The following is a 13206-nucleotide window of genomic DNA, read 5'->3' as shown; positions in this document are numbered from 1 at the left end:
TTATCTCTCACTTTCTTTCTCTCTCTCTCTCTCTGTCTCTTTTTCTCCCCTTTCTCTCTCTCTCTCTCTTCTCTCTTTCTCCCCCTTCTCTCTCTCTCTTTCTCTCTCTCCTCTCTCTCTTTCTCTCTCTCTCCTCTCTCTCTTTCTATCTCTCTCCTCTCTCTCTTTCTACCTCCCCCTCTCTCTTCTCTCTCTCTCTCTTCTCTCTTTCTCCCCCTTCTCTCTCTCTTTCTCTCTCTCCTCTCTCTTTCTCTCTCCTCTCTCTTTCTCTCTCTCTCCTCTCTCTCTTTCTCTCTCTCTCTCCTCTCCCTCTTTCTCTCTCCTCTCCCTCTTTCTACCTCCCCCTTCTCTCTCTCCTCTCTCTCTCCTCTCTCTCTCCTCTCTCTCTTTCTCTCTCTCTCTCCTCTCTCTCTTTCTCTCTCTCTCCTCTCCCTCTTTCTACCTCCCCCTCTCTCTTCTCCCTCTCTCTCCAATGTTTCTCTCCCTAATATAATTGTATGACTAAGATGTGGACTAAACTCCATGTGGATTAACAAAAACCCACACCAAATACCAATTTACCATTGGCAAAAATATTGTTGCAGCTTTTTATAGAATAATTTTGTTTGTATACTTTGATAACTATTGACTCTAGAGTGTGATTAATGATGATCTCTCTGGGGAAATAATTGCCCATAATGCTATATCAACGATTGAATATCAGAAGTTGTTGCATACATGAAACACACAATTTTGTGACTTTTGTGGGTAATCCAGTTTCAAAAGTTTCATGGAGCGAAACAATTAAATCACCTTGGAACACAAAATTGAGGAAATTCACAAAAATCTCATTTGAAGGAAATAGGCAGGATGAACTACAATGTATTTGTGAGAGTTCATGGCTTGACAATGGTATCCTTGATTTGTTTCTCCCTGTGTTGTCTGTACTACTTTAGTAAGATGTCCTACATGTACCTTAGCCTTTATCTGATGTAATACATGTACATTGCTTTACTGTACAGGTAACAAGTCTACCAGCAGCAACCCTCCACCCATCAAGAAAGCCCTGACCCCATCGGCAGGGGTTGTCAAACCCACCCCTACCAAGCCAGGCCAGACAGCCAAATCCAAATCCAGTACTCCAGCCAAGAAAGAGTCGCCCACGACGCCCACGCCGCAGGACAAACCCAAGGCCGCGCCCGCCGACAAACCCAAGGCCCCGCCCGCCGACAAGACTAAGGCGACACCGGCAGAGAAACCGAAGCCTGCACCGGCCGCCGCCAAGGCACCAGCAGCGCCGGCGGCAGCGAAGCCAAAAGCCAGTGAGGCTAAACAGAATGGCAGTGAGTAGATATGTTCCTGCAGTTTACTCTGAGGAATATTATTATTATTTATTCGGCAAAACAAAGTGTATACCAAAAATTTATATAGAAGAACAGATCATACAAAATAAAGGATGAAAATCATTAAAGAAAAAACATTATCATGATTCCCATGAGCATTTACAAGTTGCCAGGGGAATGGGGCAGGCAATCTAAATCACTGAAACCGTGAAGGTCCCCCATTCCGACTTGCAATACAAGACAAACATGCTCTCATGTTTTGATCAAAAGCTTCATGTATTCAGCATTAACAATGTTCGATTACAGAGAATGAAATCAAACTTTATGCTGTTCAAAGAACTGATATTACCATTACTAAAATACAAGCACTTATGTATATTCTTCAATTGGTCATTTATCCACTTAGAAAGTTGATATATGAACAGTTTCCCTCTTGTTATGTTTTGATAAATGTCAGGAGTCCTGAAACCTTTCGTTTAGACATTGCAGTTCCAACATGATACATTGTAAGAGTTGTGCAGCATTTCTTGGAGTGTAACTTATAAAGCCCCACTGCACTACTTATAGCTACTTGCGCCCTCTATATAGCAAACAATGCCTAAGCAGTGACTGTTGGTCCCCCATGGTCCCCTTTTTCTCATGTTAATTGAGAGCTGATTTGATGAGATCACCACCTGTCGGTGACCATGCAGGGAGGTCTAATCCACCCTGGCCAAACTAGTGCAGTGGGGCTTTATGCAGCAAAAAAAATTGAGCCTAAGGAGGAAATGATCTACACAGACAAATACATGAACATGTGATATGTAATTTTGTGATTAGCCATATTTTTGTCTATAATTAAAGATGAACTTGAGTTTCTGGTAAAAAAAGAAAATGAATTCTCACAGAATCAAACGAAACATACACTAAATGTTCAAGATTACAAATAAATGTCATTTGCTGAACAAATTTGGAAGAAAATGTATACTGGCTGGGTAATGAGCATAGAAAGATAAGGAAATCACAGTACATGTAAAAGTACATGTAGGCCTGACACCATTTGTGTAGTCCCATATACATCTTTATGTGTACAGTGTTTGTTACTTTACTAAGACTGGGCCAAATTTATAATGATTTTGATGACTCCAGAACCTTGCAGTACACACCAATACTTACTTGCTACATGATCTACTTTTTCTGATCCATTCCACACCTTTTTCTTTCTCAATGCAATCGCATGACCAGGGGGGTGTTTCACAAAGATCCTAAGTTAAACTTATCTCTAAGTTGGACTTAACAATTATGGAAAGTCATTAGCATCTTTGAAAATATTTTGTAAAAGTTATTTAAAAAGGCATAAAATGTTGATTCAAATCATCCATATTTATTATTATTATGGGAGATTTCATGTCCTAAATGGGGAATTGATAAAAAGTCTAAAATACTTGAAGTTTTGCTTTTATATATATTTCAATTTAAGGTTACAAATGGTCTCCATAATTTTTAAGTCCAACTTAGAGTTAAGTTTGACTTAGAATCTTTGTGAAACACCCCCCCCCCCCAGAACTCAACTTTATCTTTAATGTGTCGTTATGATTGCTCCAATTACCTTAGGTGACAATGGAGACAAGTCGGAACTTTCAGCAGAGGACAGAGCAAAGCAAGCCTTGGCTGAGCGGAGGAGACAGGCCAGGGAGAAGGCCGAGAAGGAGGCAGAGCTAGAGAAACAGAGACAAGAACAGTTGAAGTAAGCAAGATCAAGAACACTTTAATAATTCTGCGCTGTTCCTGTCATTCATAATAATGATAATAATATTGGGTTCTTGTTTAGCTATCATATCTGTCAGACTTGCCACTTCTGGGGCGGGTTTGACATAGACTAAGATCGACTTTCAGTTGGACTTAACTATGGCAGGCCATTTAAATGCCCCTGGTTGCTTTCACCATTGGTGTTTAGATTATATTTTTTCCTTCAATTATGAATTATCAAAAAAAGTGAATTCTGTAGATACATGACCACGATTTATACGTCCCTGTCAGACTTGCCACTTCTGGGGCGGGTTTGACATAGACTAAGATCGACTTTAAGTTGGACTTAACTATGGCAGGCCATTTAAATGCCCCTGGTTGCTTTCACCATTGGTGTTTAGATTATATTTTTTCCTTCAATTATGAATTATCAAAAAAAGTGAATTCTGTAGATACATGACCACGATTTATACGTCCCTGTCAGACTTGCCACTTCTGGGGCGGGTTTGACATAGACTAAGATCGACTTTCAGTTGGACTTAACTATGGCAGGCCATTTAAATGCCCCTGGTTGCTTTCACCATTGGTGTTTAGATTATATTTTTTCCTTCAATTATGAATTATCAAAAAAAGTGAATTCTGTAGATACATGACCACGATTTATACGTCCCTCGAGAGACCAATGCCAGTAAATGGTGAGAGCAAACAGTGGCATGAAGGGCCTGCCATAGTTAAGTCCAACTTAAAGCCAATCTTAGTCTTTTTGAAACACTCCCCTGGTGCTCCCGATCGGTCTGCCATGGTCTGCCATTTTTTTCCTGACATCTATGTCAACCTTTTCAGGACATGTCCACACTACTTTTAACATCACACAACCCTCGTGAATAATCTGTGACTTTTATCTGGTATTCGGCTTGATCAAGCATTACATTCCCTCTAGACAGCTACGTTCTCAAAACTCTGGCTTACTTGTTACTCCTAGGGTTAAAACAAAGTGAGGGGAGCGAACCTTCGCTCATGCTGGGACTTCATTATGGAATACTCTCCCTCAATGGATTAAAAATAGCAGTTCTGGGGAAGTGTTAAAAAACAATCTCAAGAAATATCTGTTTAATTTAGCTTATAATTGGTTACCATTACCTTTCATGTCTGTACCTTTTCTATCGCACTTTTGTATATACTTATCATGTATTTCGTCTCTTGCACAAGCTGCACCTGGAGCATTTGACTGTCAAGTGGATTTGGCGCCATACAAATCTTATGTATCATTATTATTATTATTACAATTCAGGATTGAGGAGGAAGAGATGAAAAAGAAGGCAGAAGAGGAGAGGTTAAAGGCCGAGCAGGAAGCGGTCAAGCTAGCGGAGGAGCTAAGACTGGCCGACATCGAGCGTCAGAGGCAGGAGGAGGAAGATAGAATGAGAGAGATGGTAGAGGAAGAACAGAGACTGGAGGAAGAGGAGAAGATGGTGAGATGATTTTTGATGCTATTTTGATCTTTTGAAAAAGAACCTGCCGATTTCAGCAGGATTGGTGACAGGAAATGTGAAAAGTGAAATACTGTATGATCTAGTAGTATTATCTTATGTTTTTTTGTTTGTGGTTGTTGATTTTTTGGTGGGGGGGGGGGGGGGCACGGGGGGTTGGAAGATTGAAGCAACTTTTGAATTGTTGGACAAATGATATTTATTTGTAATCTCAAACATTCAGTGTTTGATTATCAAGATATTTTTTTTCATAACACTTCAGTCTATTGGGGAAAATAAATATGGTAAATCCGATCGCTCAATGATCTGACCTTCTTTTGAAGTACACTTTTTGTAGGGCTTCAATATTACACCAAATCACAGACACTGATAGCATGTAGGGCCGTACATCTCAGATTTGTAAAACTGGAAACATTGTTTAAACAATGCCTTCAATAAGATTAGAAACAAGAAGCTAAAAACAGAGTCTGATGTTTTTTCTTGTTTGTTTGATTTTCAGAGGGAAGAAGAGGAGAGGATGAAGCAAGAAGAGATGGCTAAGAAGGAAGAGGAAAGGAAAAAGCAAGAAGAGGAGCTGGCTGCCAAACACAAGAAGGAAGACGAGGAAAGGGACGCAAGGAGAAAGGTAATGTATTACATAATCAACATTCCATACCAGACTCCCATCATTTATTGATTTCTCTCTGCAGTAGCAATGGGAGTGGTATTGGTAGAAGTAGTGGTAGTGGTAGTGGTAGTGGTAGAGGTAGAGGTAGTGGTAGTGGTGGTAGTAGTGGTAGTAGTGGTAGTAGTAGTAGTGGTGGTGGTAGTGGTAGTAGTAGTGGTAGTAGTAGTAGTGGTAGTAGAAGTGGTAGTAGTAGTGGTAGTGGTAGTGTTAGTGGTAGTAGTTGTAGTGGTAGTGGTGGTAGTAGTGGTGGTAGTGGTAGTGGAAGTAGTAGAGGTAGTAGTAGAGGTAGTGGTAGTGGTAGTGGTAGTGGTAGTGGTATTAGTGGTAGTGGTAGTGATAGTAGTAGTAGTGGTGGTGGTAGTGGTTGTGGTAGTGGTGGTGGTAGTAGTAGTAGTAGACTTTTATCAAATAACTTGTTGAGCAACAGGCTAATCTGCCACAAGGTCTATCCATGGGAGCAGTTGCAAATAAAAAAATGTGTGTTACGAAGTCAAAACTTGTTTGTAATCATAATTGTTGATATTATGATTAAAGTTCTGGTTTCATTAAAGCACATTTGATCATTGTATAAATAAATGAATGAAATAATCAAGTAAATAAAATACTATTTCCTTTAACTTATTGTTTGATTAAAATACTCTTTTTTTTTTTTTTTATAGCTGTATGGTCCTTAATTCCCTTTTTTAATATTTTACTCTCTTTTAAAATAAAGCTTTCTATTTGATTGATTTTTCTTGTTCTCCATAAACAGAGAGTGGATGAGATCATGAAAAGAGCAAGGAAAGGAGCACAAAACAAGGTAAGTTTGCTTTTCATCAATTATTATTCAATAACCATAGATGATGAACCAAATTGTCCTGGTGCATTTTTTTTTTTTTTTTTTTGGAGAATTAATTATGCCTTTTCTGGGGACAGCCAGTATCTATTTGATGAAACCAAAGACAATTACAAATACTTGCAAAATTTCTCTATAATATAAACATTGCAATGTAAGAATTGAATTGGAATGGTTGTTAACATCTTCTGTCTTATTCTCAAATCATTTAATTTGCTAGGATGATTCCTCCCAGCCTGGCTCCCCTGACAGCGAGAAGAGCAACGACTCCCAGGGAAAGACCAACGGAGTCAACTCGTCTGCCATGCTCCTCAACGACAAATACCGCAATCTCCTGTCCGGCAACCGAAACATCGGTAGCAACCCCGCATCAGGTGACGAGGATAGCGCAGATGATCTGATCGATCAGGTGGAGGGAGGTCGCAAGGGGTCAGATGCGGCCGCGATCTCGGACGCGCAGAGTAGCGCGGAGGACGAGACCGATGGCGCAACTGATGTTGATCTCATTGGTGGTGGTGGTGGTGGTGGTGATGGTGGAATTAACCTTGTATCTCAAGATAACACTCATGATGCTAATACAGGGGGTGATGATGGTGATGATGATGATGCTACCGGTACCGGTGGTGGTGATGCAGTCCAAGAAAAAGAAGAAGAAGGCTCGAGCACAGATGGTAACGTTCTTCTAATGGAAGAGGAGCAGAAGCCAGTCGAGCCAGTGGAAGATGTTTCCGATGCTGTAGAGCAGGAGGATACTGCACCCGTCACAGATGCAGAATCGGGCGTCGTCATAGCAATTGATGATTTTAGCATTGAACAAACGGTAGAAGAACCGAGTGCTGGTGTACCGGCCTTAGTGGACGAGGCCACTGTTGATAATGGGCCCCAACCAGAGCCCAGTATACCAGAGAACTCGCATGCTAGCCCTGAAACAGACTCGATAGAGCATGCCAATAACGGTCAGATGGACCAAGAATCTAGCCTAGTTATAGACCCCAAGGGTGGAGTAGACTCGTCCCTGCTAATAGAGCATCCGGCGGGCAAAACTGAAATAGAGATCACGAACGGGGAGGGTGGTCTGATGGAGCACGGCAATGGGGACTCCGGCGTCGAAGAAGGGGTCAAGGTTGGTTTCAAGTTTAGTCACAGCCCTGAGGATTCTGGGATTGAAGGCAACAACCAATCAGGCGCTGTGTTGACCAGTGAGATTTGATATGATGGGTGATATGTAAGTATGTATTTATCACCTCAGACAGAGATGCCAACTAGTGCGATTAAATCGATAACAACAGTGAAAAAAGATAATACGTTATCACCCTTTTAAAATACGATTTTTCATCTTTCAATAAAAAAAAAAGAAGAAAGATAAAAAAGCCCATAAAAAATGCTGAATCGTATAGAAAAATGTACAAGTTAACCCCCGCAGCCCCAACAAAAACTTTGCTTTACAATTTTCTCATTAAATTTTAATGAAAGAGCAAACATTTTACTTGACCGCTCTTACCAGTATAACATTTTTCTGAAATTTTACTGGCCCAGGGCCATCGCGCTAGTGGTAGTGTCGAGTTTTCGTGAAAATCTGATTTTTTTTTTTTAAGATACTCGATCTGTTGGCATCTCTGCTCGGGGAAAAGTAGTCAACTGGAATTGAAATACAGACTTCTCAACACTCGTATCATAGTAGATAGAGGCTCATTCTTATGGATGTATTGAACTGCAAAGAATGAATAGATTAATGTAACTGTATTCACGCCTTTCATATACATTAATCTAACATTATATTTTTTATTGTAGAACACACTATCATACCATTTACTAAAAAAAGATATCATCATTTACTCAAAATATGCAGTACAGGATAACCTAGTATATCATTACATTATATCATATCATCAATTTAACTTTCTTTTTATTCATGGAAGGTATTATTCCTTTTTACATTTCATTCATGCATGTACTTAAGTTGGTAATCAGTTGTACACTCTTTTTAATCTTTGTATTGGTTATCCTTTGAACTAAAAATCGATGTATTTGTTGTTTATTATTATTGTATGAATGTTCAAAATGATTTCATTGTCATGTCTTTGTGAAAGCAGCCTCATTTTTGGTGAGGTTAAACCTATAAAGTGCATAGAAAATAGAATATATATGTAAAGCGCTTAGAGACGTCCGAGATGTATTAAGCGCTATATAAAAGCTGACTATTATTATTAAGTCCACTGATTTTTACAGAGTGCCGACTGTTTCTTCACCCTACACATATTGCCATTACTCTATATTACAATGAAAATCCAAACTCCTGTGACTATGAAACGACTATCCCACTTTCATTCCATACCCGAATTAACTTTATTTATTTTGTGACAGAATTATAGTAATTGATACAAAACTTGAAGAGGCATCTTCTATGGAGTAGTGGTTAAAGGTAAAGACCAGTTATGGTCATGCGATTGCATTGTGAAAGAAACGTTGTGGAATCGATCAGAAAAGGTTGATCATCTAGCATCTAGCATCTGCAAGGTTCTGGAATCATCAAAATGATAAGAAATTTGGCCCATTCTTCGTAAAGTTACAAGCACTATACACAGAAAGATGTATATGGGACTACCCTATATCTCTCTCAGACCATGAGAGAAACAAATTTACCAAATATATGAATTAGTAGGCAGTTTCCCGGCAATTTTTTTATCATCATGTATTAGTCAAAACATATTCTTTCACATGATTGGTAATGAGAGCTTCCATTTCATTTTTTTAAATTGGGGTGTTTCCAATACTGGTCTTTACCTTTAAGCTAGCTTGTAGACCTTTAAGGGGAAAATATCGGTCATCGTCGTTACGATCATTCAGGTAGATATTAATTCTTATTCATCATTTTGTAATTGCTCTTTATTTTTTATTCACCCTTATGAACTTCAGAATCCCATTGAAGCCAACCGTCGCATCTTCGGATACGAGTAGCTTCGTCAGGTAGGGGACTCTGATCCCGGAGGGACTCTATCTGCCATGACACTGCGTAGACTCCTCCCCCTTTCGGTTACCATGGCAACTATATCATCGCAAGCCTTCATCCAGCATGCTTTAATAGTATAATGTGTGTACATAACATTGACAAAGATATTGTATTAGCACTATGTTAAGAAACAATATGGAGTGTGCAAAGAGTGTATCGGTCGGCTGTTGAGATGGCGTGGGGACACGTTCACATCAAGTTCACCAAATAACGGTCGATAAAAACATTGAAAGTGATGATGGGCCTTCATCGGTTGACGAAAGGAGACACTAACTGCAAAATTTGAAGATTTCTCAAGTCGGGACGGCAGATGAAGTTGTGTGAGGTTGGAAGTTGACAAATAATAGCATACTGCTACTTGTGGTGTTATTGTTGCAGATTTTTTGAAAGTTGTGAGCTGTGGAGTGTTCAAATTTCGTGCAGATTGGTGGAGGTTCTCGATGGTTTACCGAGTGTGAACGTGCTCGAACCAACGTATGATTTAAACTTCGGGATCCGGGCAAGACACAAGTTGCTAGAGAAGTTGATTACGTTACTAAAAAAAACACAAAACACCTATTTTTCACAGGGATTTTCTTTCAGCTCTGCTAGGCAATAGAAAGCTCAGTTGAGGGAAAACATTTTTATTTGGTATTCAAACCACTTCAGATTAATCATTAAAAATTCAGAGGCATTCATTGATATTATTGTTTATTTCAATGAATTATTGCATTATTGGACAGGTTTGATTTGTCAAAATTGACTGAAAAAACAACATCAAACCTGGATGGTTTTAATCCAATATTAAAAATATTGAAATTATAATTGTATGATGGCATTGGTATATTTTGTTGTGAGATTTCTAAGCTGTCTGCCATGCTTACAGCATTTTAGTGCAGATGAAGGGAGGGCGTGAATTTGGTTGTTATCAAATTTATTTTTCCAAACGTTCTGTTCCACTTTATTTTCACTCTCTAAACTCTAGCAACATGTGCCTTTTAATTGTTTGGTGAAAAGAGAATAAAGTTGAAAGAAACTTGAAGCATTTTCTCTCCGGACTTGCTTCTTTCTTTAGCGTGTACATAGATAACAAACCCAGAGAGTAAACCACTGCAGTGTGATCTGAAAAAGTATGATCTGAAAATTTGTCTTTTTATGTCACAATTTGTAAAATACACGAGTGTAGGCCAGAGTAGAAGCTAGCTTCATTTACTGATTAAGTGCCATGAGATATAAATCTATTTGGAATGCATTTTATTATCTGATGACTATACGATTATAATTTGGATGACTACTGTGAGATCCGAGGGAACGAATTACGAATATCTCTCTATGCGGTCATGGCTATATACAATAAAGGGGATATTGCGAGTCCCCGATGATTCAACTTATGAAATATGAGTATAAAAGCAATGATGTTTCATTGTATGATGTGTTGACAATGTTGATTGCGTGCAGTTTTATCCATGCGTTTGCTGCAGTTACGCTTTGTGTGACCCATCCGTTTCTCTAGTGTTGTTTGAAAGAAGTATGATAAAAAATACCAAGTCTATAATACACATGTAACTAATTTTTCTGAGTGTATATCTTATGAATAGTCCTCATTCCATAGAAACTAACCGGTATAATTAGATTTCTTGAATATTTAAGAAAGTATTGTAGGTGAAATAAGTTTAATTCCCATTCTCAATGTATAACTGCACTGTAGATATGTACTTTTTTTTATAATGGGTATTAGATTGGTATACAACTAACGTGTAGGCGGTGGAGTAGGGGGTTTAAATGTTAGGTGAGAAATTAATAGTTCGGAATCCACCTCTTTGAGAAGGGTGATGGGTTCTAAATTTTGTCCAGTTTTCCCAAGCTGCAATGAAGAGTTCTATATTTACAGGATCGTAGTTTCTCCTTTACTTATTGGAGTTAGCCTCGATAGAAAACATGATTCCTGTGAAAGTGAATAATAGGTATGTACTGTGCTGAAACTAAGTATTCAATGTGCAATTATGTGGAAGTGATAGATTCTGCACGGAAAGATTTTTTACTGTCGGCAGTGCTTTGCGAAATGTACTTAACACAAGTTGCAAATTCAGAAAGAAAATATGGGATTCAAAACAAATGTGAAAAGTTCTACTTAATATAGATTAGAACAGATTCAAGTTTAAAAGTCACCGTGATTAATAGCTATAGGCATTGAGAATTGAATTCAATGTTTTTATATATTGTTATTTAAAATTTCTTGTTTAAAAAAACGTTTGTGAAGAACAAATGGCGCAGTGCAGTTTTACTCGAGGTTTGGGTCGATCTAAAAAACTTGCTCAAATAATATATCTAAATTTGGTAGAAAGAAGACATATACAATATGAAGGCATTTAGGAAGTGAGCGATATCTCTACTTTGTCTTTATTTAATGTGTGTTCCCTCAGGATTTCCATGGATGTGCTATGTAATGAAATAATGATTATGTTTATTAGTATATTTACATAAGTCATCTAATTCTTTCCCTTGTTCTGTGAGATAAACTGGGTTATAACGGGGTTTACTAATATTTGCGGGAAACTGAACTCTTGCTAGGAATTTTCCAAAAGAAACTCATCGTTAGGTTAGGTTTTGTGATTTTGGTCAGTATTAGATATCTTTTATTAATTACCTAGATTTCTGGCTGCAGTAATTATTACAAGAATTATCCATGCAAGAAATAGTTGTATTAGATGAGAAAAAGAAAATATATATATTTACATTGAAGGACTTAAAATTATACTTTTTTTCCTGACCATTGATTATTTTATTTCTGAGATTTCCTACAAATGTATTTTAAGAATGTGTCTTGTTGGTCATTTTCCAATACTTCTTTCTTTTTGTATGTATTTGCATGTGAATGTTTATATCCAAATTAAGTTATTTTGAGAGTTTGAAGCTATATTATATAATGAAGAAGTGAACAGAGAAAGAGAGAGGAGTAAACTGCATAGAACATGAATGTCACAAATATGATAGAATAGAATTTTGTCAGAATTGAAGAACTATTGGCCAAGATGATGTTTTAATGATGTTGGTGAATAATTAAGAAGCGAGCTGAGTAATTGCAGAGAAGTTTGAATGATGTATCATTACTTCAAAAGTAACATGTTTTATGATAAAGCCCTGTAATTTGAAATGGATCAAGGCCACAAAAGCGTTTGCAATGATACATTGTTAAAGGGATTGTCATTAATGTATTTTAACAAAGATTGTAAAGATATACAATGAATGAATGAGTTATCCGACATTGATAGTTTTGTGCTGAAAGATATATCCTGCTTCGTTTACTCTCAATTCTGACTGAGAGAGTGGTGGCAGAAAAGTTTGTCCGATTCAAACCATTCTACAAAGTATTTGATAAACTGATGTGAATTTGCTCAAATGCTTTGAATGTCGCAGCATTTTATAAATGCAATGTGTGCAGTATACCATGTGCGTTGTCGCAGTACCTTCCTGTACAAAAATAATAAATACAGTGTACGGAATCGGGGACATTTTGGAATCGTGTGGGGGAAACGTAAAGTGGTCACTTCCACGGCATTGTCTTTGCAGTGAGTTTTGCTTTCAAGTTAAAATTTGGTAAGAGAAAAGAAAATCAAAGTTTTTACCCAATCAAAAATTACCAGGAATTCAAATGTAATGTCTTTGTGTAGGATGAAGTGCACTGTAGGCTAACTGCCCACAAGGCATCAGAGAAGCGGCGTTTCGGCTTATCCTGCAGATTTTTGCGTATACTTGTATGATCATATGAAATAGTAGGAATGCACAGCTTATCTTTCGTCAATTACATGTATTTAACACAAGATATGTATAGGGACCCATGTTATTATACCATTTGTAATTTATATACGGTACGTAAGAGACTGTGGAGTGCTGCTCCGTCTGCTAACATCATTTGAAAAATACATGGTGAGTTTGTGAACGAGATTAACTTTATAGTCATGATGTCGGGATAACAATGCTAGTAACCTTTTACAGTGCAACATGTCTATTGTTATTAAAGATGGATCCAATATTTAAAAAACGATGATCTTCTGTGCAGCCTAAATGGCAGATAATTGCTGTTTTATTATCATTATTACCATTATTGTTAATAAAGAATCATACCATGTTTCTTGTTGAAAAGATAAAAAATCATTATTATGGAAAACTTGCAA

General features: G+C 37.8%; 1 protein-coding gene across 6 annotated transcripts in view; it reads left to right on the top strand.

Annotated features, from left to right (window-relative positions):
- Nucleotides 1-13206, top strand: part of LOC586167 (ensconsin) — a 100094-nt gene extending 86888 nt beyond the window's left edge. For 5 of the 6 annotated variants that reach the window (XM_030994479.1, XM_030994478.1, XM_030994477.1 and 2 more), the window contains 7 exons: nucleotides 1002-1322; nucleotides 2916-3048; nucleotides 4342-4522; nucleotides 5040-5165; nucleotides 5959-6006; nucleotides 6263-7267; nucleotides 8959-13206. In XM_030994479.1, the coding sequence (XP_030850339.1) occupies nucleotides 1002-1322; nucleotides 2916-3048; nucleotides 4342-4522; nucleotides 5040-5165; nucleotides 5959-6006; nucleotides 6263-7252 (1799 nt within the window). In that variant the 3' untranslated portion in view covers nucleotides 7253-7267; nucleotides 8959-13206. The remainder of the gene's footprint in view (nucleotides 1-1001; nucleotides 1323-2915; nucleotides 3049-4341; nucleotides 4523-5039; nucleotides 5166-5958; nucleotides 6007-6262; nucleotides 7268-8958) is intronic. The other variant, XM_030994480.1, reaches the window with a different exon arrangement.

Source organism: Strongylocentrotus purpuratus, unplaced genomic scaffold, assembly GCF_000002235.5.
Source record: "Strongylocentrotus purpuratus isolate Spur 01 unplaced genomic scaffold, Spur_5.0 spur5_scaffold_21, whole genome shotgun sequence".
In the NCBI taxonomy this organism is placed as follows: domain Eukaryota; kingdom Metazoa; phylum Echinodermata; class Echinoidea; order Camarodonta; family Strongylocentrotidae; genus Strongylocentrotus; species Strongylocentrotus purpuratus.
This window is presented reverse-complemented; position numbering and strand designations above follow the sequence as displayed.